At 41.0% G+C, this 26,922-nt stretch overlaps 1 protein-coding gene across 1 annotated transcript in view; it reads right to left on the reverse strand.

Moving 5' to 3' along the window:
- BICC1 (BicC family RNA binding protein 1) overlaps positions 1–26,922 on the reverse strand; it is a 79,023-nt gene that overhangs the window by 33,000 nt on the left and 19,101 nt on the right. Inside the window, exons 2-3 of the mRNA XM_088526353.1 lie at positions 17,588–17,634; positions 4,941–5,010 (exon numbers count right to left, since the gene is read on the reverse strand). Of these exons, the coding sequence (XP_088382479.1) occupies positions 4,941–5,010; positions 17,588–17,634 (117 nt within the window). The remainder of the gene's footprint in view (positions 1–4,940; positions 5,011–17,587; positions 17,635–26,922) is intronic.

Below are 26,922 nucleotides of genomic sequence, written 5' to 3' on the forward strand. Positions count from 1 at the left end.
GGAATATGACTAGCACAGTTTATGCAAGGTTAAGTTGATACAGATGAAAACCTTAAAATTCTGAAAGCCATTCTATATTATTTTTCATATATTCCCTACTATTACTTACTCAAGAAAAATCATATGATTCAAATTAGATTTTCCCCAGGAAGTCATTAAAGAGACTATCAATGACGGTCTTGTATGTTTGCTTGGTGCTTCACACAGATCACATCTATATTTAGAACTCACAGTAGAAACAAATTCATAGGAATTATCTGACCCTAATTTTCTGCATTTTGATAATTTCACTGAAGACAGGGTTATTAAAGCTTGTTTGTAATTCTATTTTTGTTTCAGAAGTGCCTAGCAGATTCAGCTCAGAGAACATCAAGACAAAGAAACTAATTTTAAGCACTTCATAGAATATGAGTTTCTATCCAGCATAATTACAGAATGCCCCAAGCAAGTACTTCTCTAGCCTATAATCTGCCAAATGACACTATTACACATTTCTGGTTATATAACTGTTCAGTTTTGCTTCACCCAACATCCATATCCTTTCAAATAAAGCCAAGCAAGATGCTCTGATGATTAGATTCATTCATTTACACCTATGTGGAAATAAAAATAGCATATTAGTTTTGTTGTAGAAAGGACAAGAATAAGAACTTAGGAATTCTCAAGTTATGTACCATATGTGTCAAGTTTCAGTTTTGTGAAGCAGTTGCAGGTGCAAGAAACATTACAGAGTATTCTCTCTCTTCAACATGACCATCCACAACATCAACAAAAATCTATGAAATTCACGTGCTTGCAATATATGAGGAAAAAATGCTTATACTAAAAGTTAACAAATGTAAGAGAATTGCAGATCAGAATGAGTCCTTGTTTTTAGTGGGGTTAAGGGGAAGGGTGGGGGGAAGCTGCAAAGGAATTTTGCTTCATGCATAACCCACCGCAAGGCTGGCACAGAATACCTAAACCAACAGCTCTGTTGTCATGGGGACTACGAGGAAAAGGCATTTAAATGCCAAGATTTATTTATTTATTAAAACCTTGTTTAACAGCTATAAAGCCAGACCTACACTTCATACCTTGGAAGCCAAAACTAAACAACCTAAGGATAACAAATCTGCTGGCAGAAGAGGCCAGGCCCAGTGAAGCGCTGGTGCTGCGCTCCCTATCCGCGTGCGGGACGCGGCAGCGGGACATGCCAGCCCCGAGGATGCAGCTGCCTAGCAGGTAGCTATGGTGACACGGAGCCACGCGCTGAGCATGCGGGAAAGCCGAGCGATAAGAGCGCCGGGAATACAGCCCCCCTGCCCGGCCCATGCCATTCCTAATAAAAGCAGTTACTGCTTTTTCCTCAAGGAATAAAGCGTGCAATCCAGTACAGCATTATCAGTATCGGTAACACATGGAGTAAGGCCCTCCTAGGGGCACAGAAATCAAAAATCATTGCACCTCCTATTACAAGACGCTGCCTCAACCCGAAGCACGGGGATCCTGCTTCCCTTTGCGATGGGAGGAGGGCTGGAGCCACGTCCAGGGCCCGTGGTTAAGAGCAGCCCGTTCCCGCTCTGAGCGCGGGCGCCCACGGCAGCCCCGCAGCCCCACACGGAGCACGGGGACCCGGCCCCGTCCTCCCGGCACCGCGGGGGAAGCTGCACTGTGGCGCCGCGAACCTCTAACGTGTCGCTCACATCAGCAACAGTGATTTATTATCAGATCGCCCAGAACATACTGCTTATGCAAAAGAGTTGGATGAAAATGTTTTCTACTTCATCGTAATGCAAAGAACAACTTTCCAGCTGGTCTGAGGCTGGAAAGATCCATCAATTCTAGATCTAACATTCAGTTCGCTCAAGCTCTCAGCTCAGCATATCTGGAGTGTCACTTTTGTAGGGATGAGGGTGTCAATTTTTGCAACGAATTCTTATTTAAGAATTATTTGAAGTACTAAGTTCAAACAGACCATGGTAAAAAGGAATCTATTTCCTATACCTACCTTTTGTATAGTTAAGTAGGGGATAACATACATGCCTAAACATCAGAGAAAAAGCAAAATATTGAAGACTTCAAAAGTAAAGCATTTGGAGTCATTGCTGGAACTCTGGTCAATAAATAGTCCACTATCAATATTTCAGGTAGTCATGGTGCAAGTGAATAGATCCTGTTCGTGTCACTACAGAAAGAACCACGAAGCCAGAAAGCAGATGTTTAAATTTGTGGAGCTTAGTCATACATAAATTGTACATAAAAGGTTTGATTGCCCTGAGGATAAGCACAAGGCCACAGGAAAGCAATAGGCAGGAGAAGGCACATCCCAAGGGCAAGTCAATAAGATGACCTTCTGACAAAGGAAGTGACGTTTTTATCAAGTCACCTCTCAAGCGTGGCCACAAACCACCACCAGCTCTGCAAGGCTTTTCATGCCCAGCCATGACGGCACTGGGTCTGGCTCAGCCTATAGACTCACAGGGGACACTCAGGCCTCCCAGGCAACCCGACCAAAGCACAAGGTTTAATAGAAACATAGCCCAGATCACTATATATTTAAATTACAAGGACTTCAGTCTTGCAGATGCTAAGCCACTGGAAACAGACACTGCAGTTTTCGACATAAAGAAGAAAACAGCCTAAACTATCAAGTTATTTTTAGTTACTTTTATGGTTGCTTGGCTAGCTTCAGGCTTTGCCAAATTCTAAGGGAAAATTTCAGATTATATAACTGCCCTTTGCAAATATGCCAGCCTCTGAAGTAGACCAAGTCACCTGTCACTTAGAAAAACATTAAGTAATTCAAATTTAAGTAGAATATACTGAAATACTTGTAGTATTCCAGTGAGTCCAGTATCTACTGAAAACAAATATGTATTTTTAAGCTTTGCATTCACTCTAACAGCAGCACAATGAGACAGACATTTGTTTGAAGCTGGGTTCCAAGACCACTTCTTGACACCGTACAGACAGTTGCCGCAATACCGTTAATTCCTGAACTGCTGCTTCGCTAGTCCCTGTTGCCAACACCCACATCTGAGGATAAGACCAGGGCATTTTTATCGGCCATGGGTCCTCAGGACAGCGTGGCCGCACCCCGCAGCACACGTGTCCCTTGGGAGGGGAGCTGCCAAGGGCCGCTCCTGCCCACGGCTCTCCCGCGCGCCCGCACCCGAGCGAGGCGGCTGCCAGGGACACGGGGCCTGCAAGGGACATGGGGCCTGCAAGGGACACGGGGCCTGCAAGGGACACGGGGCCTGCAAGGGACACGGGGCCTGCAAGGGTGCTTCCAAACACTGTTGTCAGGGGCCCTGAAGAGCACCCGCAGCGGGTCCCCTCTTATTTGATGTTTTAAATCACGTTAAAAGAGTGACCAGCATTTTGATACCACACTCCTGGTGCCATCACGCAGATCCTCATGCCAGCAGCAGGCAACGCCAGCAAAACACAGGCTCAGCTCAATCCTGAGCTCCTTTTTCCACCCACAAAGCACTCCTTGCCCAGAGGGACAAGGTTTGGTGCTTTGCTTATGTTTTTAGAAAATTTGGAGTCCTCTGCACATACTAGAAGAGGTTCTGGTGATGTTTAAGCTCACATTAATAGCTCTTCCATTATCACTGACATTTCATCATAACATACTTGTTTTAAACATGACCATACCAATGCCCTAACTTGTGTCCATGACATACTGGAATAAACAATTTTGAAGTGTTATCCATAATTTCATGTCATGTGTTTCACTGAAATTTCTATTTGGGAAGGGTAACCACTACTTTGTCTGAATTTGGGAGACAGCCCAGTTCCAGTTGTGAAAGCTATATTGCATAGTAGACATGCATTTAAGTCTTAAAAAAATGATGTAATCTTCCATGAACACGTGCCAATTATCAAGTGTCTATATGTGTGACATTAAAAACTGGCAAAGAATATGCTGAAGTGCTTCTTGGGCAAGCCAACCTTACATCTACTACTGGAATTTTAGTATAAAAAGCAGTTCTCATTCATTTTAAGTTTTCCATTAGCAAACCAGGTTAAGAAAATGAAGGAGTCAAAGACTAGGTGACGGAGACTAGGTAAGATGAGAAAGAGACTGCAACTATGTTAGAATACACTGGAAGATAAGAGGAAAGAATTGGTATACCTGGATATGGTAGGAGAGAGAGACGTGGCTGTGGCACAAGCTCCCTCAGCAAGGGACCTCTACAGAGATGCTCCCTCCCCACCCAGCAGTCAGGGAAGCAGGAGATCTCCTCAGAGTTCAAGCTGACAGAAACCTGGCTAGTGATTTGCTGCAGACCCCCATCTCGATTACCAAATGGCATTAAGCAGAGCCAGGTTATATTAGGCATTTGAATACGTTCCACAAATAAACAGCTGTTGGAGCTGCAAATGAAAGGTAGCAGAATTGCAGACAATTGATGCCAAATGTAAACAGAACAAGAGGGTATTGTATAAACTACAGGTATTTCCCCAGAAATAGGAACCTCTAGATTAAGGTATTCGTATCTTAGGTGCATATACAACTTTCTAGAGCAAAACTGACCAGAGTCAAGGTCTTTCTTCACAGCCATTTGCAATATATAATGCAATGGAAAATGTTAAGCGTGCCTGCTCTGCAGCCATTCACTATCTGAAGTTTCTTTCAGTGTTAAGACTTTCCAAGATTCCCATCACAGACAAGCCCAGTACAGCTAGTTGTATTACTTGGAACCCCCTCCTCCTCCCCCCACACGTTGTCCCAGTTCTGCAACCGATACCAGGGCTCTTCTCAGCTCTTAACAGAAGAGGGGACCTTGATGGTCTTTTCCAGATGATGGTAATTTGGCAAGATCTTTATTTTGACAGCACTGATCAGGTGAAGCTAAAGACAGAATTGCTTATTCAGTTTAACTACCTTAAGAACCAAAACCTTTTAAATACATATATACACATATGTAAAATAAAAAATATATATATACCTTTTTTCGATTTTGCTCCAATCTTCAACTTTGATGGCCAAGCGATCTGTGTATTTGTTTCTTCCATAATCTGTTCAAAGAAAAATTAAGCAAAATTATTTTTACTGTTTTTAAATATGTTGATTTTTATTACTTTAAATAGTAGAACCTGCAATTCCAAGTCTTGCAGGTGAGAATATGAAAGAGTTGTTTTGATGACAAGCAGATTTCAAGAGAAATCCAAAAGGCAAATGAAGAATGCTGCTCCAGCTTCCATGAAGTTCAAATAACTGCCACTGGCTCCTGCATGTTTTAGGCCCATCTCAGAGGAATTGGAATTCAATTAATTTAGAAGGCATTTTCATGTAATTGAATAAATCCTATCAAATTGAAGTCATGTCATTTTGAACTATCATAAATTAAGATACATGAGGTTGCCTTCAAAGGGTGATTGTTGTCATTTTGGTTTTAAGAGTAGTTTTCTTGCATCCAGTTCACCTGAAAACAACTTTTAATCCTCAGATACTATCCAGGCCTCCAAAACTGTACTTGCTGATTTAGCAGACCAAACACTGTTAGATTTGCACTTATCTGATGCAACACAACATACAATTTATTTGTAAATCTCAAGTTAGCCAACAAGTAGTAAAAAGCTCTTCATATCTATATAGATATGTATATACACATGCACATACACACACACAGAGTTTCCTCCAGCTATGTATTTGTTTGCCTCTGTATTCTGGTGCCTTCTTTCACTTTACTGGATCAAAATTGAATTGTACAAAACACCAGGCACATCTACTTCCCGGACTAAAGAACTAAAGAACTTGTTCTATATACTGGGATACCATTAACTCAAAATAGCTCTTCAGGAGAATGTTGTAAGGCACCAGGAATATGCAGGTATTAAAACAAGCAAATACAGTCTTGAGTTGCATCAGGCAAGGCATTTTTAATAAAAATATTGCACAAACTGATTGCAATCAGTATTTTTCACAATTTCAGAAACCACATATTATACAAGAAAAGGTTCTTTGCTACAGCACCGAATGCTTTTCTTTCCCCATCAGAGAAAATAATTTCTTTTGCACATATAGCAATCTGAAAACTACCCAGGAAATTTTGTAATGGAAATAATTTCTGAGAAACTGAGGTTCTCAAAGGCACCCTTAAAGGAATTGCAACTGTATTTCATAAATAAGACTATCCTGACTCTGAAAAAACTGATTCCAGCTGCACATTATCAGGCCTTCACAAAAAAAATCCTAGTTCTAAGGCAGCTGGATCAAAAGCTTTTGGCCTCCTTGTATTCCAGCTACTCTGGACATAGTGGGAAAAGTTATAGCTTAAATACTCTTGAGAGTTTTTACATTGAGACAATAAGAAATCATTTTTCCTCCAAGTTGTAATTTTTGTTTAGATGTTTTGGATGGAAACGAATTCACTGAGCACAGAAAGAAAACCAAAACAACTCCTCAGAAACCCACAAGCATTTTAAAACGCGGAGGAAGTATTGTGAACATCTAAGTTGAGCAGCCAACCAGCCAGACCTTCTCGTTTAGAGCAAGCAGCTGCTGGGGGAGCTGCTGCTGGAGCCGGTAGCACCAGCCTCTCCCACCCTCCTTCCCGGGCAGGGGGGAGGGGGGAGTCCTTTAAATCCTGCTTTTAGAAGAGTATCGCATATAGATCTTACTCTAGATGTGAGAATACCAACATCTATTCTTGCAATACTAGGTTCTGTATATAAAAGAGTAAGAAGCAATGAATCTAACTCCATTGTTAGCTTTTGTTATTAAGGTGCTGTTTTGAACAGCTGAGCTTTTGCCCTCAAAGCCTTTTCCTGGATTTTCCTCTCTGCATGTTGGAACCAAGCATAAATACCTACATTTAGATCAACAGTATCAACAGAAGAGCTCAGACAGTGCTTAAACTACCACCACTTTAGCCCAAAGGGCTACGAATGGCAACAAATTTAGCCCCTAAATGTTACATACTTAGCCTTGCAAGCCAGCAAGAAAGCTACCCAGGTTCTACAGGATCAAAACACAGCAAAAATGTTTTGCACAAAGACAGACTTGGAAGAATTCAGGGGCTTAAAAAGAAGTATCCATTTCCTTTTTAGGTATTGCAGCCTCAATGAGACACACACATGCATCACAGGACCCCTAAAAGATTTGTTCCTTCCTTAGGCTTCCACACAAACTGCTGCAGCAGTATCTTATTTTGAGGCATTAAGCAAAACATTGCTGCTTTGCTGAATGGATCGTTGCTGGGACCATGCTCTAGTTCTTAAAAGGAGGCTTCAAACCCTGTCAGAAGACCTAGTGATAAAAAGCCCCAAGTGAAATCTTGTGCAAAATATTTCCAGGGGTGGAGGTGGTGAGCACAATACTGCAATAAAATTCTGGATATGCTACAAGCCAAGACCTAAAATTTCAGTTACAGTAAATGGGGATGACGCAGGTAGCCAGCTTCTGCTTTAATTTGGCACCAAGCATAAGTTTCAACAAATTCCTTCCCTGACAAGGGCAGCTACCTCCAAAGTTCTCCAGGCTGAAGGCCTTGGCTTGGGCTATCAGGAACTGCCTCTTCACACAGACAAAAATAAAATAACAAAAGCGCAGTGCAAAGTGAACGAACGAGACAGGCCTCAAGCTACCTCCACAACAGCTTTAGAGTCGACACTGATTCTCAGTTCTGTGCTAGCACATCTTACAAAAAGAAAGTTTCCTAATATCAAAACATCTTCCAGCAAGATAAAAGGTATGCCCAGATAAGATATTTGCACGTTTAAAACTGAAAATAGTTTGAGGTAAGGCTAATCTAACATGTCCAGGAAGAAAAAAGACAAAAAAATCCACACTTGAAATTAAAAAAAAGAAGAAAAAAAAAAAAAAAAAAAAGGAAGACAAAATATAGATAGCTGAGCTTGCACAGTAGCCAGAAAAGAATGTTTGCAAGGATCAAGTTCCAGCCCTTACAGATATGGGAGAGGACCCGCAAAGCCCGGCTGCTTGGCTCATTCCATCACCCACGCGCACCTCAGCGCGCCGAGGTCGGGACACCATCCACAGCACCAGCTGGAACGTCCCACGCAAGCACGTCCCCACTTCCAGGAGGTCTGGGTCTGTTCTAACATCTAACATAGCATCAACAAACATCGCTTTCTACTGGGAGGGGAAAAGAAAATGCACCTGCAAAGCTCAGAGACAAACCCCAACATGTACTACTGAGCAGTGCCTCCCAGGGGCTATGTATATGGTTAAAATCTCTGAAAAAGGCAAAAAATCCAAGGGCAAATGTAGGTAAAGGACTAGGAAAGATAGAGGTCTATGAATTATATACAAATAAAGGTCATGACAGCAGAGATTGGTTTAGCAATCCTGTTTTGAACTTGAATCATCACCAGGTCACAAACCACTGCCATTAGCATTCTTTATGGATTAGCATTCTTATGCTGTTTGTGGAGGACTGTGTATACCCAGGATGAACATTTCACAACTGACTGCTGAAAAAAAGGGGGCTGTTTTGTTACTTTGCTGTCTCCGTTTCCGTTATTCCCCTGAATCTCAGCAACATGTAAAAATGTCGAAGCAATTTTATGTGCAAGGAAGACACTGAGAGAAAAGCAGCTGCACAAGAGAGCAGAGCCAAAAACAAAGGCTAGAAGTAGCAGTAGTAAAGAAAAAGCAGTGATACAGTAACAGCCTTTCAAAACTTGACAAATGCAATTTTCTACAAACAAGACGTTTCGATGGCATTATAGATATGCTGTTACAAATGTTAGAACTCTATATGCAGGTCCAAAACACTGTCAAAAAGTAGTTCAGTCACACTTGTAGGTGGAGAAACCCAGCCAAGCATCATGTTTATGTTCTACTAAGCTACGCAGGCAGAAACAGAGATTCCTGCCACCAACATCCACACTCTCAGCACAACCGGCCACCAAATCCCAGAGAGCATTTTTTGCTTTTCTACAAGGACATTTGAGTTGCTTAGTTATTCACAGGGAATGCAGTGCATACAGTATATAATTAAAGATGTTTCAGTAGTAAGGTTAAATACCATGGCAGCTGAAAACATTAAAATGAAATAACCGAGACAGCTTTGCAGGCATGGCTTTGAATGATGAACTAGGAAAGTCTTAATAACATGACTGCAGGAATCTGATTTTAAAAACACCTAAAAACACTGCAAAGCCAGGTGCCTTCAAAAACATGAACAAAACATGATAGTGCTGTACTATCTATTGTGATAAGCCATCTTAAACACCATTTCTTCTAAATATTACATGAAATATTCTTCAGGATATAAAACTACTAGGAGAAAAGTCAATCCAGAGTATTCTAGTTGTACTTATCTTGCCATAAGTTAAGTATCATCCTCATGTTTTATGCCTATTAATTCTCCTTTATACCTAAAACAACCTTACATAAATGGTGAAGTAACTGAGATAAAACTGGGATTTAATACTATCTTCATCTCAACAAACAACTGCAGACAGGCTTGGGGAGCAGACGTGTTCATGCAAAATTGGATACAGATCCTTAGCCCCCATCACTTGCAAATACACAAAAGCTACCTGTGATAATGAACTAGACACTTTAGAAGGAAGTTTGGGTCTGTCAAGTGCTCCAAATGCTTCAGCTCATTGAAACAGCACAAAGTGAACTGAGAGCTCGCCAGGTTCTCCTAAAGCAGGTCGAATACAAATATGAAAGTCCAGCTTAAGTGTTGAATACAAGCTTAAGAACCATAGTGAAATTCAGGCCTATGCACAGCAGATTTAAATATATAGGGTTTCAGTGGATTGGTGAATTTGTTACAGTTTTAATAAAATCATTCTTTGAAAGGTATCAAAGTTAAATTAATCAGAAATACATATATAGAAAGTGTTACACAAAGTGCTTTTAGTTAACAAAGCAAAAGTACCAGAATAAAGGAATTAGGAACTGAATTGACTAAGTCTCGGAGAACACACACTAAAATTCAGTACTGTAGGTTTTACACATTATAACTTTATGACATTCAAATGAGACCTTTACTTCTGTAAGTGTAGGATCACACTATCCATCTAATTGCCCAATTGGTAACATGTGACTATTTAAAATCTGACCTCAGGATGCCTAGTTAAAAAAAAAAAACCACAGAACAGACAAGTCTCAAAATATTTTGTATCACAGACAAAAAATGTTCATCTTAAATCTTTCTGAGAAGTTCTATCGGTTTGGAGCAGACCATGCCCATGAGTATAGATGTATTAATACCAGCTATTAATACCACAGATTCATTGCTGTAATTTATTCTAAACCTGCAGAACAGTTGGCATAAAAGCAAAAAAATCCTTTCAGAAAAAGCAGGACAGCACCTGAGCTAAAGAGTCCCAGTAAACAAGTAAAAGTCTGGAAGGGCTGGTGCTTATTCTTCTAATGCTGAGATGGGAAAGCAGCAGTATCTGCTAAGCAAGATGACTAATTCCTGCACAAGCGTTTTGGCAGCAAGAACAGAGCACATGGGTGTAACTGTTACCAGAAGGAGTATTTTACTTAATGACTGGGGGGAAAACAGGGATGGGAATAGAGAACAAGACACAAAAGGAATTGTGCAAAGTTGCAGCATAAACTCAGCCTCTAACATGGGTTATGCCAGATTTGAGACGCCAGACCCTGGACACATCCATGCTGGGGGACCAAGGCTACCGCGTGTGGCAAGGAAAGAGGGGAATGTAACAAGTTAACAGAAGGAGATGACAAAACTTAGCCCAGAGCTCAGTACAAATCAGTAGTCTTTCTGCAACTCTGGCTCACATTTTGGGTCTAGTAAGGAATTCCTATCCCAACAACCTCACCACTCACAATTATTTATATTAGGGCCCTAATTATTTAACATTTAATGAGAAGATTCTTTTAAAAACACTTTTGAAGGGAATTGTGCAAGGAAGATTTTTGCAATCAACTGAATTCATTACAAGGCATTGCCAATAATGTTAGTGTAATAATTTTCTACATACTAGCAAAATACAAACTGTACAAACTCATTCTAAATAAAAACTGAAACAACGACAAGCAAGAAAACAGCATTTCAGCTTTAATACGCCACATCTGTAGAGTCCCCAAAGGGAAAGCTGATACTTTGCAAGTAAGCAAAACAAAAGCATCCGGAGAGTCTCTGCTTGGTTGCTTTTGGTATTTCTGTTGTTTTTGTTTTACTTTTTAGTACAGATAATTCTTGGCTATAGAAACATTTGCTAGTTGGCCTATATATGAACTTCACAACTTCCAGCTCACTGTTTACAGTAGAACCACATCTCTGAAAGAGCAGTAGAGCTATTTGACTCCACAGTGTTGACGCTACCTCTCCTCAGGTTAAAGTGAAAGGATATTTCTTAATGCTCCTAGTACTAGAGGGTGCTCTTGTGTAAAAAAAGCATCGCCCAGCATAGACTGGGGACACAGTGAGAATTTAATCTACAAAAATTATGAATTATGTCTGAGTTCCTTCGTTTAGATTTCCTAGACCAATATTAGAATTAAGAACGATAAAGGCAGCAAGGTAACCAAAGCCAGTTTTACAACTAAGCTTTGAGATTATACATAAACGCTCCAAATTAGGAAGAACAACATTGGGGAACATTACCCACATGAATATGGCTTTGGAATTTACTTCCTATTAGAATTCCCTTTCTACTAGGATATTTTTAGTGCAGAATGAACAGTAGAGGGTACAAGAGTACATACATGAACACCTTTTTTTTTTGAATCAGCTTTCACTTTATCTGATAGGCATTGGGAGAGAATATTCCTATACTGGGAGAGAATATAAACAGAGGTCCTCTTTAAACACATAAATATGGCAATATTGTTACTGCATCTAAAAGCTCCAACAAGTGAACCCTCTACAAGCAAAACTTCATGATTTGTTCAGAATTTAGTACAAGCTCTAAGGCAGTGAAGAAGAGAGTCAGTCACTCCGCAAAGGGAGGTAAATCCCTCATGGTTTCTGTTTCTGGCCAAGGGACTTATTCCCAACAACAGTGGGAAGTGGAGAGCCACCACTTTAGGACTTCCACACATGGTAGACCCTCCAAGGAGCAGGTCTATGCGAGAGCTTCGACAGCTTTCACACCGCAGAAACTTTCAAGATCATCTCCACTATATTAGAAAATATCAAATATTGTAAACATGATTTAAGGGATCCTTAATGATCCATAATGGCTGCTACACTAGAGACAGGGCAAGTGCAGTTTTCCCCAGGAATGGAGTCTTCCCACCTCTTAACTAAGCAAAACCAATCTGAACACAACTACGCAAGCATTCTCAGTTTACTTTTAGAGACACGAACCCAATCTCGTCTCTTTTTTTCTACTGGATGTGGGTTTGCTGGAAGCAGGGAAGGATTCTCCATCTCAGTTTCTCAGTGGTAACTACTCCTGAAGTTCGTTCAACTCTAACTTGTATCAGGATCTCTAATCACTTGTCTTCTCTTCCCAGGAAGGGGAAGCTACATGTAAATCAGAAGCTCCTGCTCATGTTCCTATCACTGAGTAGCACAGTCAGGTATTTCAAGCAAATTCTGCAAATGCACGGGCTTAATATAGCCTTGTCATGATTCTGAACATAAGACATTAAGCATTAAGAGTTTATTTTAATGCAAGGCATTTACTGATCTCCATGCAGGAAAATGGAAGGCGTGGAACCAATTTCTGCAGTTCACAGACTGCTCACACCACTGAATTTGACACAAAACCAGCATGGTATAAATAAGCAGGAATTCATCACGTTCATCCAGCAAAACAAACAGCACTGGAAGAAGCCAATAGCTGAGCTGCTGCCACCAGAAAGGAGAACATACCCTTAGGGAAAACACAGTTACCGCCATGCATTGGAGAGAAGTCATGGATGAAGACACATGCAAAGCCCTTCGAAAGTTACTGCTGAACACAGGTTATAATCAGCTTGGGACATCTTAGTCTTAGGTCAATTATTAATATTTTAGGCATAAGAGTGCACTGACCCATTCAGAATTGGAGCTTTTCCTACACATTTTATGTTCAGAGGTTAGAAAGGAAGAAAGACCAACTTTTAGCCTGACTACAGAGGGCACAGAACAGCATACCTCATTTGGTTAAGTCAGGACCCATCACAAGGTACACAGTGCGCACATGCAAAGGGTTTTATGAATATACAAATGCTATTGCATCGTAATTCACACTTTTTTTCAAAAGTTACAAGGCTTGCCCCATGGCAGTCAACAAATATTTTGAAAAGTGTTACATGTGAACGAAAATGCATGTGAACGATGCTGCAAACGGAGCTTCCTTCCCTTCTTTGCTGTTGACTCTTCAACAGAGAGCAGATAGTGGACATTGATTAAAAATTACTCCATTTGGAGAAGAAACTTTACAGAAAAGCAAGACATCTAGCAATACTTACTGTTTGCTTATTCGAGTAATTGAAAAAGTCCCCATCTCATAGACATTTTTTTCCAACCTCTGTATTAAAAAGTGGCCAACTTCAACAGATACTTTGACCAAAGATTGATTCCAAAAGTCGAATTGGTAGCTTTTAAAACACTGTTCATATAATGAAATATATATTAGGAAAGAAACTACTGTGATATTTATGTTAAATGCAATAGTAAGAAAAGGAAACCCTAGTCCTGACTTACTTGCACGACACTACTAAAATTAACAAATGAGATTTGGATACACACATTTAACATTTCCATTTGCATCTTCAGATTCCCAAGGTTTCCAGGAATACATGATTTTCTTTACTGTATAACAGAACCCACAGCACAGTGACAGCTTAAAAATCCTGGATATCTGCAACTGTGCAAGAGTAATGGTATTGGTAGAAACAGTATTCTCCTTAATTAAAAAAAAAAAAAAAAAATCACACACACCTTGAACATTGAGAAATAATAAATCTCATAAGCACAAAGTTACAGTTATCTGGTAATATGTTGTGGCATTCCACAAAGCCAGATTCTCCAAACGAACTCTTGAAAGCCAGGAAAGAGAGCTGAGGAAGAGCTCATTCAGGAATACTCCAACAGATGCATGACTAACACACGTACAGGCTGAACAGCTTGCATATGTTCCAAGCCAAGCCAAACACCACCATCTTTAGCACTTGCAGTTCCACGTATCAGCCCCAGCACTACAATCCCACGGTTAAGATAAGAAATATCAAAAGGGAAGGCCATCACTAAAACTTGCAAATATTTAAAGAGAGAGAGAGAGAGAGGAAAAAAAAGAGAAAAAAGAAAAACAGAGAGATGAGGCAAGAGCTGAAAGTAAACGGAAATGATGTATTGAATTCCCCTCTATCCACAAAACAATCATCTGTTTTGGATTATAAACTTTTCAGGGCAGAGACCCACTGCCTTCCTACATTTATGCAAAAGTGCCCGGCATATCTACAGCACAAGTTATATGGTCTTTGGAACAAGGTCTTGGCTTTGCCTGGGAAAGGCCTTGCCTGCCTATGAGGCATGAACCAGATGTTGTAGAACTCTACGGAAAAATTCCGCCATTAACTGAAAAGGTACTTCGGATGAAGAACAAGCAATATATTTTATTATGTATTATTCTGATGCAATAAATTAGGACAATAATATATACAGCAAGGACCATAAGAATCTTTTACATAAGATATGTAACACAACAGCAAAGCAATCCAAGCTTATTTAAGATGACCTGCCATTTAACTGCAGATCCGTGAGCCACAAGGAGAAGGCACCACGTTACATAACCCTTCCACGTTACACACCACCACCTCACAGCAGCTGTGCAAGACCCATGCTGCTCTACACCGGGGTTTTCAGGAGGGTAGGCAGGGTGCAAGCAGCACTAAGTGCTGGAAAACACTGTGCTCAAGTTCTTAAGACTTTTTTTGTTTTTGAAGCAACACTCCAGAAAAACAGGCAATATCTGTTTCTTACTTTCTTACATCTAATTCAGGAGGAGTGGAAGCAACACTTCATCACTTGGTTCTTTGCCCCATTACAGCGTGGAAAAGGCAGCTTCGTTTGCCCACCACAGCCAAGAACTGATTGGCTATCAAATGGTGGCTATTCTGTATTTCCACTAGCAATAGCAGAACATACATTTATTAAATGCATTATTCACAGAGTATTTTAGCAGTAAAACTATTATTAACTTAGAAGATCACAGTTGATAAGAGCAGTTCACCTCCAGTGGCAGCCTGCACGATGATGACAGAAGACAGAGCTGCTTCCTCACATGCTGGTAGGCCAGTAAAAGAGCCCTTCACAGCAGGAACCTTGCAGCAGCTCTGGAGAATTCAGCCTTGGAGCCACCCCGATGCACTGGAGCACACCCCACGCAGCATCGCGGCCCGGCCTGAGGAGCACCGAGGCCTTCTCACCTGCGAGGCTGTGGACAGGCCGCTGCCTCCGCCGGCCTCCTCGCTCCTCTTCAGGGCATCTCCTGACACACAGGGCTGCCCTCGCGACCCTCTGTGCTAGCTCCACCACACCAGCGTTTGGACAGGAAAGCTTTTAGTGCACACCCCGCTTCCAGCACACTTCAGCACGTCGCCAAGGACGGAGTTTGTCAGTAAGCACCACACACACTGCGCTGCAAGCTACACCCTCAGCTCTCACAGCACTCCTAAACGACGCTGATCCACACAAGTGACAACACAGCCCTGAGAGCGCCTTCTTCTCAAGGCTGTTTTTAAAATGCATTTAGTGTAGTCTCAAAGTCACATCAAGTTTCTGAAAGTACCCTGCCACCTTGGTTTGCAAGGTGTTTAATGCCACACATTGTCCTCCTCACCTTACAACCTGAACACGTGAAGACTCCTCACCATGTCTCCAGAAACCCTGCCTGGTTCACTTCACACGAGAAAGAAAAAAGCTTAGCTCTCATTAAAGGAAACTGTGCAGACAGAGACGGTGAGTAAGCTATGAGCAACTGGCCAAGGATTTTTTTTTTTTTTTTTTTGAACAAAAGAGAAAACTTGCAAAGAAGATGGTTTCCATCTGTTTTTATTAGCTGTAGTATGGCGCGTATGTACACAGAAACTGCAGTCATCTAAAAACAAGCTACCGAGTTGCTTCAGCAATAGAAACAATGCTAGCCAGAGGGGAGCAGCCTCAACCTACCGCATCATCCAAATCATTGTTATACCTTATGTTATACATACTTACACAGTCTACATACTTATCCGTTGTAGCACACTTCATTTTCCCATTAAAATTCTATTTCCTATTAAACAGCAATTTTTGCCATAACTTCAATCACTACATAATTGCTGTAAGATACATTATATTTACAGTAAATACAATCATCAATTATCTAGTTAGAGGTATCATATAGCCCACTTGACCACAGACAGGAAGCATTTTGCTTTCAGCTTCAAGACTTAAACTGATTTATTCAGGTGTGAGAGAAAACTGTTACAAACAATGACATGCAGAATAATGTATGGCTTTAGTATGGTATGGATGTATAGATTGATGTAGTAATTCTTAACTTTGTTGAAAAAAGTAAAACACACACGTATTTTGATAAAATCCTAAGGAAGAAAAATTGACCCATTCTGCTCTATACAGAGCAAGGCTGAAGAGTTCAGTACAAGCAGCACTTTCCAAAAAGTAACTTATTACCAATCAAGAATAGTCATAATCTGAAGTCTCCTTGCTAAGATATTTTGCCCTATAACAAAATCCTTTCTAAAAGGGACATTTTGGCAGTACAAACATTCCTCTTCACCAGCCTCAATCAAAGTATGACAAATGTGTTCCTACTGCATATTCTTCTACTTATATAAAAAACATTTTAGGAATAGGAGAAGCCACTTCTATTATAAAACATAATCAAAATATGCAAAATATGTCAAAACTGCTTGTTTAACAGACATCCGATCAACAAGAGTTTCAAGGTCCATACAGTGTGAAAATTGACACTGCTTTCTCTGTTGTACAGACAAACCAGCTCATCTTTATTTGCTTAATGTATATAGTTTTTCATCAACATAACTCAAATGTTTTATACACTGTTCCTGAAAAGTATGCTGCTTTGCAAAAGTAATTTCACAGTCACTGCTCTTGACCATGCTTTGCTTTGTAGTTCTAGTTGCTGCAGGGCTATTTTTTCCAGCTCTTCTGTGACTCTGTAGCTGTCTAACCACAAACTTTATTGAATCAGTGTGGATCATGTATTTCCTTTTTAAAAAGAATTTGCAAGTTCTTATTCAAATGTTTATGTTTATGCTTTCACTTCACATCAATATTTTGACAAAAAACAAAAACAAACCAGAGACCCACTATATTAAACCTATAGCAGGATGCAGTGTTATCCACGGACATATAAAAAGTTTAATATCACCTCACAACTTCTTAAGCAAACCTTCTATTAATCAGGATGATGTTTTATAATGCATATTTTGAGGTTTTAAAGTGAAAAATAATTCCACTGCTGTATGAATGAGTAGAATACACGAAGTGAATTTGGTATAGCACCCTGTGCACAGCTGATGGTTAGTAGATATGTCATTTGATATGAACAAATAAAATTATTCGATCAATATACTACAAACTGTTACATATTAAGTTTAACCAGTTGATCTCATGAATGAACAACAAACAGGGATTGTTTCCTCTCATAGATTGTTATTATAAACTACCTTCCTTACCTTTTGAAAAAAGTCTTCCCCACTTTTCCCTTTGCCCTCAGCAGCAGCTGTAAAGAAAAAAGAAAATGCAATATCCAGTTACAGAGTGCATAAAAAAATTACAAGTTTATATGTATAAATAAAGTTTGAATTATAAATCCAGGTTCTATTTTTTCTCAAGTAGTAAACATTTTGAACTCTTAAGAGCTGGCTAATACTTAGAACAGCACTTTGCAGTCTTTTTCTAAAGTTTCAGCCCAAGTAGATGTCTATATTTGCCCAGTAGAGCTACTGCATATTAACCTGTATTTGTGTTACACAGTAAATGAGAGCAAGTCTAGTGATTTATGTGGTGCACCTTGCCAAGTAATGGTACCAACAGGATGCTTAGAAATAAAAACTCCAGAAGAGCACAGAATTTGCTATATCAAAATTAAAAACTGGGGAGGGAGCAGCTGTGGACAAGTGAGAATTGAGAGCACAGAGAAGGCCTCTAACATATACTGACCCACTTAACCTAGTGAACCAAAGACTGAAAGGTGGAGAGGTCTGAATCAAAACACAGCACCCAAAGAGACTGCATCAGGGAAAAGGGGCATCACCAGACGTGCATGAGCCAGGACCTGGGAATAACCCTGCACACTGGGGCTCTCCTGACCATGTGGTGGGAAAGATAGGGCCAACCTATACAGCAGGGCTGACTTAAGAGGAGTGAGCATTAACTAACCCAAATATACCTAGGCTAGAAGCAAAGCATACAGCCTACACAGCACTTTTCAGTCAGTACAGGAAAACCAACAAGGGGAACAAGCACTAACCCATTTCAGAGCAGGGCTTGGAGGTTCCTGAGGAGACCCTATAAATCACTAATGTCAAGAGGAGGACCTCTGCTAGGGCCTGGATTCTCTCCTCCATGTATTTAAATCCCTAATTGTATATTTAGCTAATCTAAATGATCACACTTAAACATACAACTGTTTGCACATGTTGTAGCTTATGCTTGTTGCAACTTGAGACCTAGTAACCAATTCCAGAAGCAAAGCTAAATCACGAAAAGGATAATTTCCTTTTCCCAGAAAAAGCTGCCTCCATATGCAGCTCCAAGTGCAGAAAGTTTCCTGAACTCTGTCAGGCTGCTGAAGTGAGCGGCTCGCTGTCATTCTGATTTTTCTGTTTGTATTTCTCAAGTAAAGGGGCAGCTTCAAAGCTCTCCCCCAGCTGCTTAGTCCTCCCTTACACAAAGGATTAGAGTCATGCATTAGCATGAACTCAGCTAGCACAACCAATGCGAGTAATGCACACGAAGACACTCGCTGCACAAGCCTCTCAGACCCCTGGGTGGCAAAGTGGAAGGTGCTGAACGAAGCCTGCCAAGCTCCTGTCCTGCTGCAGGAGCTCTTCCAGGGTCCACAAGTGTGAGAGGAAAACATCATCCTCACCCACAAAACCTGCAAGTGCCTGCGCCAGAGCAGTGAAGCAAGAGCGAGGCTGTCCGGAAGCAGAGAGAAAGAACGGAAAAGATTCAGGAAATTGTTCAGATTTACGAGCCACAGATATGAGCAGAAAAAAGATAACTGAACATGAGTGCTATTTTTGATGGCAGTCGCTTCACCAATGCAAGTCCTTACAAGTTTTTTGTTAGCTTAGGAATAGCTAAGAAATGCTATTAGAGAAATGAGAAGTAACACACTATTTAAATTAAAACATATGACCAACATGCTTTTAATCAGAAAGTATAGAAAATAAACTGCAGAAAAGAATGCAATAGATGGAAGGCTAAGCTAGAGTTTTAGGAACACTCTGACCTCACTGCCACTACAAATACACATTTCCTAGTCCAAATACAAATGACAGATGGATTAGACAGTAGCAGGCACGGCTATTTAAACAGAACACTGAAATGACAGATTCTAGGATTTTTGTAATAGTTTCTTATTACAGTTTTATTTTTAACAGCCCACAAAATGCTGTTCAGGTACAGTAATAGATCAACAACCATGCAGAAAGTCAGAAGGAAGGGAAAGGAAAGTTTTAAGTTGGATTCACAAGAAAAAAAAGTCCTCTCGCCCCAGGTTTATAAAATGTATGTGAAACATCCGTTGTTAACCTGAAATAATTTCAGTCTTTTTCCCCCCCACTCTTGAAAACAGGAAGTGCTCCCAAACACAAGGAAAATGTTGCCTAAATAAATATTATTTATTAATTGCAAGATTAGTCTTTTGCATTTTGGGTTCCCTCCCTCCCCGCTTCCAACACCACCACAAAAAATCCATTTCTTTGCAGGTAAAAGATTTTAAAAAATTTCAGAAAGCTTGGAAATTTATACAAAGTCCTTCATAAACAAAACAAAAACTAAGTGAAAGCCTTGCAACTTATTTTTAAGTTAACAACAGTCCTAACCTAGGAAACACAGGCACACACTGATGGGATTTGCTTCCCACCAAAACAGGTTTCCAAAACCACCATCATCCCCAGCTACAAGAATGCTTTAAAGCAGGGAGCCCAAGGGGTTGCCAGTGGAAGGCAGCCTTAGCCCAGGACACCCGCGGCCGGGAAGAGGAGCCTTCCTGCCCCGCGCACCCGGGCCTTGCTCCGGCGGCGCCGCTTTGGCACAGCCGCGGCAGGGGCTGGAGCCGCCGGCGCAGGCAGGGGAGCGGCAGCCTCCGGAGGGGCTGCACACACCAGGCGCAGGGCTTCCTGCCCCACGGACCCGGAGCCGCGAGCACGGCCCGAGGAGGAAGAGCACTTGGCTTTCCAACATGGAGCAAAACTGCCGCCACGCCAGGGAAATACTCCTTTAAATCTTTTCATTACGTGTGATGACACCTGACACGCAAGCAGCGTTTCTGACAAGCAACACAGAAACAGCAAAGCTTTGACAAGGTTTCCAGGAAAGCTCTAGACACTCAGGCCCCTTACTAGCCATGGGCAACCACTGCACCCTTTGGCTACAGGCCCTCGTCCCCGCAGTGGGGCTGACAGAAGCCAGATCAAACCACACAGGGATCAGTGCAAGGCACCAACAACCCTGCCTGCCTCTGCCAGCCTCTGCTACTCAGGAAATACCATCGTCCTAGAAACACCATTTATTTTATGGTACTAGAGAGGCACTCAGCTGACCTTCACAAAAAGCAAGATTATTTTTTTTGTACACAAAATCCTAACATTGGTTTCAAAAATATGGAAAAAAGACTATGCAAATGTGCATGGTAAGCATTTTGTATTTTAAGCTATATTCAATGTTTATTATAACTTCTTCCATACCATGAAATATTTAATACTAAAGATTTTGCTTTTCAAGATATATTGGATTGCCAAGGTTCTATCCAATACAAATACCAAATAGTTGAAACAAGTGTTAGCCATTACGGTACTCATGAAGCACACAGGTCTTGTCTACTTAATCAAAGCATAAAAAAGTCCAATCGTAATTTGTTGCAAGTTCACACAGAAAGTGAACTTAAACTTTTACTACATATGTTATTTTAATTATGAAAGCAACTGTTACAATACAGGCCATGTTTTACAAGAACTGAACCCAAGGTACACACAGCAAGTCTTCCTTAAACGCATTACTGTAATTCTTTGCTGATCACATATCAGCTTTGCATCTCATTTCCTGAACTCTTGAAATTGTTCTTAAAGTGTCATCTACTTACCTTGAAGTTGGTTAGTATCAAAAATTCTTCCTTCACCTGTATTAGAAGACTAATTTTATAGACAATGTAACATGATCTGCTCAAACTTGCAGCTTTATGGAAATAAAATTATTCCTTGAATCAAACAAACTCCTCCACAGGAAAGATACTGAAGTTCAAATACCTAACCCTAAGAGAAGCCAACTTCATAATTAAGTGTAGAATCATACACTTCAACACAAATACCGCATGATTTTTCACTCTTTCTATCCACTGCATGGGAATGGTCTCATGACATTTATGTTGAGACAGTCCTCATCTTAGATTTGATCTTTTCTGTAACCACCACAAAAAAGGTCCTAACAACAAACTTCCACCTCTCCCACCCAAATCTACAGTTATTCAAGGAAAAGTAAAAATCTCTATTTTTCAGGATTTGCCAATCTGTTTATCATACTTTTTTTCCATTAAGTCAGAAAAACTGACATAGATGATGATTTTATGTCAGACTATAACCCATACATATAAAGCCTGTTCATATCAAGCCAAGCTAAAGAATTCCACTCCCATATGCCACAGAGTTAAACTAAATTACTTAAAATAAACCTCTGGGAAAAAAGATACATTGTAAAAGGAAAGAGAAGAAAAAAAGACAGACCTTAAGCTGCATTTGCTGAAATTCAAGCAAAATAAAAACTTACTTTTTTTTTTTTCCTTGAAATTATGGTGAAATTAAAGTGTCTGGCTAAAGAGGAAAGTAAAAAGCCTTTTAAAAAGGCATAATAAATAACCTAAATTCTACTTTTAAATTGGCTTTTCACTAGAATAGTCATTGCATATGTATCTTGGAAAGTGCCTTAGATTTTTTGCAACTAGTTCTCCATTGGGCTCAATTTATAGATACTCTTCCACTATCACAATTACTGTTTCTATCATGGGGAGACAGAACTTAGTTCTTGTGAGAAACCAAGTCCACATAGTAGACTGCTCTAAATGACAAAAATATCATTAATATTATTAGAGTAGATTTGATTAAGTAGTCTGAGATATAGGCCATTGATCTCAGTATTTTAGGGTATCAGGCACATAAATGGCATAATGGCCTCCACATTCTGAGACATCTAGCATTGAAGGTACAAACCGTGAAGAAATGCACAGTAGAACTTACAAAGCTCATGTATGACCCTTCTTGCTCCAGTAGTACAGCCAAAGAAGAGGAATTGGAACAACTTCAGCTGAGTAAATGACAATAAACAGACTGTTAAATAAGCAGACATTTCTGGGTGGATTCCACTGTATCTCCTTCTCCTAGGAGGAACTTAATACACAGCTATTAAGCTATTCATATAAAGACCAAATGTGTTTTAACTTCTGATAGACACAACTAACTCTGGAAAAATACAGACACTGAATGTAAGGATATCCTCACTCTAATGTTGAAAAAGCAGCGCTATGAGCACCCTGGAAATGCTCCATCTGTGGCTTCTTTTCAAACTACTTGCTGGAGGGATGAAGTTTTTCAATCAAAGCCTAAATCATCTGAGCACTCATGTAAACAGACATGCAAGACACTTGTCCTCTTCAGCCTACACTTATTCTGTGTTACAGTACCACAAAAAAACTGTGTACGCTTACGCAGTTACCAGTTTCTTTGAGTAATCTTTTCCCCTATATCCTGTAATATAAATAAGACTTTTGGAAAAAAACATTTTCTGGATTTTTGCTGTAAGATACTTATGTCAGCCATCCGTCATTTGTGATGAATTGACAGCGATGCCCAGAGAGGAAGGGAAAAAAAAAAAAAAAAAAAAAAAAAAGGGAAATTGAGACACTTCCACAAACCAAGCAGCAGAAAGGAAACAGACAGCTTTTCAGTATGGTGTGGTCAAAAGCAGCAAGAGCTAGTGACAGAACTGCCTCGGCTAAAAAGAAATGTTTTACTTAAAGCTGCTCAATAAAGAGCTGGTAAAAGAGCCCTTTATGAAGGCAAAAGGAAAAAGAGCAGCAAAATGAGAAGCCTGACCGGCAAACAGCAGTGCCTCGACAGCGCGAGGCAGCAGCGGAGCAGCGCGCACTGCTCCCGAGTGGGAAGCTGCATGAGAATGGAGCGCGGGCAGCCCCGAGGGCAGACACGAGTGTCACACAGGGCACCCGCAGGGAGAAGGGCTCCCGCTTCCGCGGCTCCCTCTGCAAGGAGGGCAGCAGCCAGCTCGAGGAGAGCCCGAAAGCTAACGCAGCACAAGGACAGGCGGCCACAGCAACCCGCACCGGACACGCGCTCCAGTCCAACAGGAGACAGATTTGGAACAAATAGCTAGCACTTTGCTCCTGCTTTCTTTAAAAGTTCCATAGATTTGAGGACTAAAAAAAAAATAATAATAATAATCAAGTTATACAACAGGTTACCACTTTGTCATTTTTCTCCCTACATCTTTTTTTTTAATTGCCCAACTATAAAAGTCCACCCAGAGCAATAATTTAATACGTAACTGTAAATTTTAGATATATCCCAACAGATTTTTCTGATTTTTAAAATAAATTTATCTCTAGAGAAAACACTCTCTGCCAAGTCCACACATCCAGAAAGTTTGTTGTTTGTTTCCACAGCCAAGTCAGAGATTGAAAACAGGTTGCGAAGCTGGGGGTGCTTTGGGACACTCAAGTCCCTCGTGAGAAGCCTCTCCTTTACAATACACACATGGGACTGGCTTCTTCAGGTGGCCACAAAACACCTCCTCCTCACGGGACGTGGCAGGTAAGAGACAACTCGGTCTAAAGATCTGGGATTTCCATGAAGATGATCAAGGGAATTTTCCCACTTCCTGCCAGCTGCTCTCCAGAACGAAGCCCAAATGAAAACTGACAAGCTGCCAGGCCTGCATTACCTGATTCACACTGCTGCTTCAAATACACACTTCAGAAGGCAAAAGCACACCAACAAAACACTGTTATCTCATGGTTATTATGCTGCTACAGCAGACAGACCACAGGATGTTCCTAGATAAAATTTTCCAACTTCTCCCCTACCTTCATCCAGACTTTTACCAACTCTTTCAGTGTAATGCTAACATTTCCAGAGCCTACAGCCTGTCCAAGCTTTTCTTCTCTCACGATAAGAATCTGGGTTGAAACCAAAGGCTCTTCCCCCTTGGGATGCTCAGCTGTCCAAACATTAACTGGAAATCAAAGAGTCAAGAGCCTATTTGAAAGATTCTTCAAAAAATTCCTCTTAAGTATTAATGTTTGAACTCCAACATTTGTCGTATGAGGGTTGATTCCTACATCTGAGCGGTGGTTAGCATAAATTAACAGAGCAGATCAGAGAGAATAAGAGCTGCATTACAGCTGAATCATACTATGAAGCTCACAGCTATGTAAGAATCCTTCATTTAGTCTCATTTCAATACTGAGTGAGATTAAACCAGTGGGTATCGTCCCAGGAAGGGTATAGAGCTTGTAAGAAATTTTAGATAAAGACCGAAGCAATGTCTTTAAAAATCAAATCACTTAAGGTTTTTCTCCAGCGTAACTGGTCCCAAACTAATGCAAAAACTCCCTGTTATGCTTGTAAGATCTTTTTTTCCTTTGAAAACAAAGGTTAGAATTATTTTAGATCTCCTATGCAGAAAGGACAGCAAATTACCAGGCTGCATGCAAGGAGGTAAAAACTCAAAGGAGAGGAAGACTTCAAAATAGTATCTCATAGCTAGAGCAGTGGTAGTCATAAAAGATGCTGGGTGTTTTTCAGAAACAGGAAAATCAGTGGGCTGTTACTGTAAGTACTTATGCCCCAAGCGATATCCCCTTTACCAAGATGAGAAGGGAAAAGGTTAGGTGGTCTGGCTTCTGCCCTTTCATGTGAAGGGTTGGTTAATCGTCATCTCCTTTCAGCAAGCCTCCCTTCAAATCAGTCTTTCAGGAAATTTGGGACCCTGCAGCCAAAGCTAGAGCCAGAAATAATTTTCACATTATATTAGCTTGTTCCAAGTACTGCGTAGGCACAAAACTTAGTGAACCAGTCAAAGGCCAGACATGAAATCAGCAAGAAGGCAAGAATGCTTTAGCAGATGAAAAATAGCCTAGATAACACCAACTCCCTTGACCTGCGATCCTAACAGAGGTAATTTTTGAGGAGACAGCTGGAATAGAGCTGCTCTTGGAGCTGTAGGAAAACCTCATTGATGTCCCTCAGGAGGTAGAGCTGTTATACAATACTTCTTGTCACAGAAATGAGAAAATTTACCCAGGCAGCCTGTTTTTCCATTACCATATGCTTACTCCCCAAGACAAGGGAGGGGATGAACACAAAGCTGTTGGTTAACCCAGCCCGGCCATGCTTTCCTTTCGCCTACCGCAGTTAACACCCCCAGCTCTGCCTTGACCATCTTCTTGCTGCTTCTTGGGTGAGAGCCAACGAGGGCTTCCTTGGGCTGGAGCCTGCCGGCAGTTTTCTACCAAAGAGTCAGTGAGGGGAAAGCAAAAGGTGGAAAATGAGGTCCTATCTTTTAGGCTGTAGGGCTCTCGCTCTTCCCAGAGCCTGCCCTCCATGAGCCCTCCAGAAAGGGAAGCACCAGCTGCTGGAGCAGCCTCCCGCATGGTCACACAGCTGGGAGGGAGACAAACCATGGAGCCCAGACAACAGCAGAAGCAAGAGGAGCAAAGCTTGGCCTTTTCCGACATACTCTGCAGCAGGACAGCCTTCGAGCCCCTGGATGCAGCGGAGGCAGCAGCGAGCCTTGAGGAGCACCTCAGGAGACACAACCTCGCCTGCTGCCAGGGACCCACGGAGCCCCTGCTGCCCCAGGCTGCCGCGTCCATTTAACAGAATTGCTGTTTACAGGGGAAAGGAATAATGTGAAGAGTGCCCCAGGGGCTGACTGAGGATAACTGCCAAACGCAAAAGCTCTGCTCTCAGCAGATTGATGACTAGGGATATTCCTCCCATTTGTTAGCATTCAACTTGCTCTCGGTGCACCACCGCTTCTCTTGTCAGGTATGTGCACAGATACTGTATGATTCATGACATCGGAGAGAAGAATGCAGAAAGGCTGTAAAAAAGTTAGAAACAAAAACCCCACAGATTGGGATAAAAATGTACACAATATTTTTCTGATGGGCCTGCTTATTATGAGTCACTCACAGATGTGGAGTTACAGGAGAGAAGCCAAGATTAAGTCAAAGACAAAGCTTTATACAGGAAACCAGTTTAAGTCTGTTTCGATGCAGGTTACATACTGAGCTACAAGGGAAAAAATCCTTTCCAAACAGTAATGAGACACTCTGCATATCTGGAACTATTACACAGAAGGAGATTTTGCAAATACAGACAGACAAGAACAAAAACATTTGGAATTGAGAGGTCTCTTCCCTTTCTAAAACCCAACCAACCACATACTCACCAGTTCCTGGAGGTAACTAGGATATTCAGAGAATAAGACAGAAACAGTTCCCTTTTTCTGCCTACACCACCCAAAATACCACTTTCTATTTCAGCCTCCCTTACAAAGGGCACAAAAACAAACAGAAAACCACACACGCGCACCAATCCCAGGGAATTTAAGGATATAGATTATGCATCTCAATTCACACTGCTCACAGCTCACCAAAAAAAATAGTATTTTGTTTTGCTATACTTTATTGTTAGATACCACCACAATCCAGGTAACTGGCAATATTTGAATAAAATCAATTCATTTGTTTCGCTTGAATCCAATTTTA

The sequence above is a fragment of the Tinamus guttatus genome, unplaced genomic scaffold (genome assembly GCF_059628265.1).
Source record: "Tinamus guttatus ecotype Peru unplaced genomic scaffold, ASM5962826v1 Tinamus_guttatus_pri_ptg000246l, whole genome shotgun sequence".
Classification (NCBI taxonomy): domain Eukaryota; kingdom Metazoa; phylum Chordata; class Aves; order Tinamiformes; family Tinamidae; genus Tinamus; species Tinamus guttatus.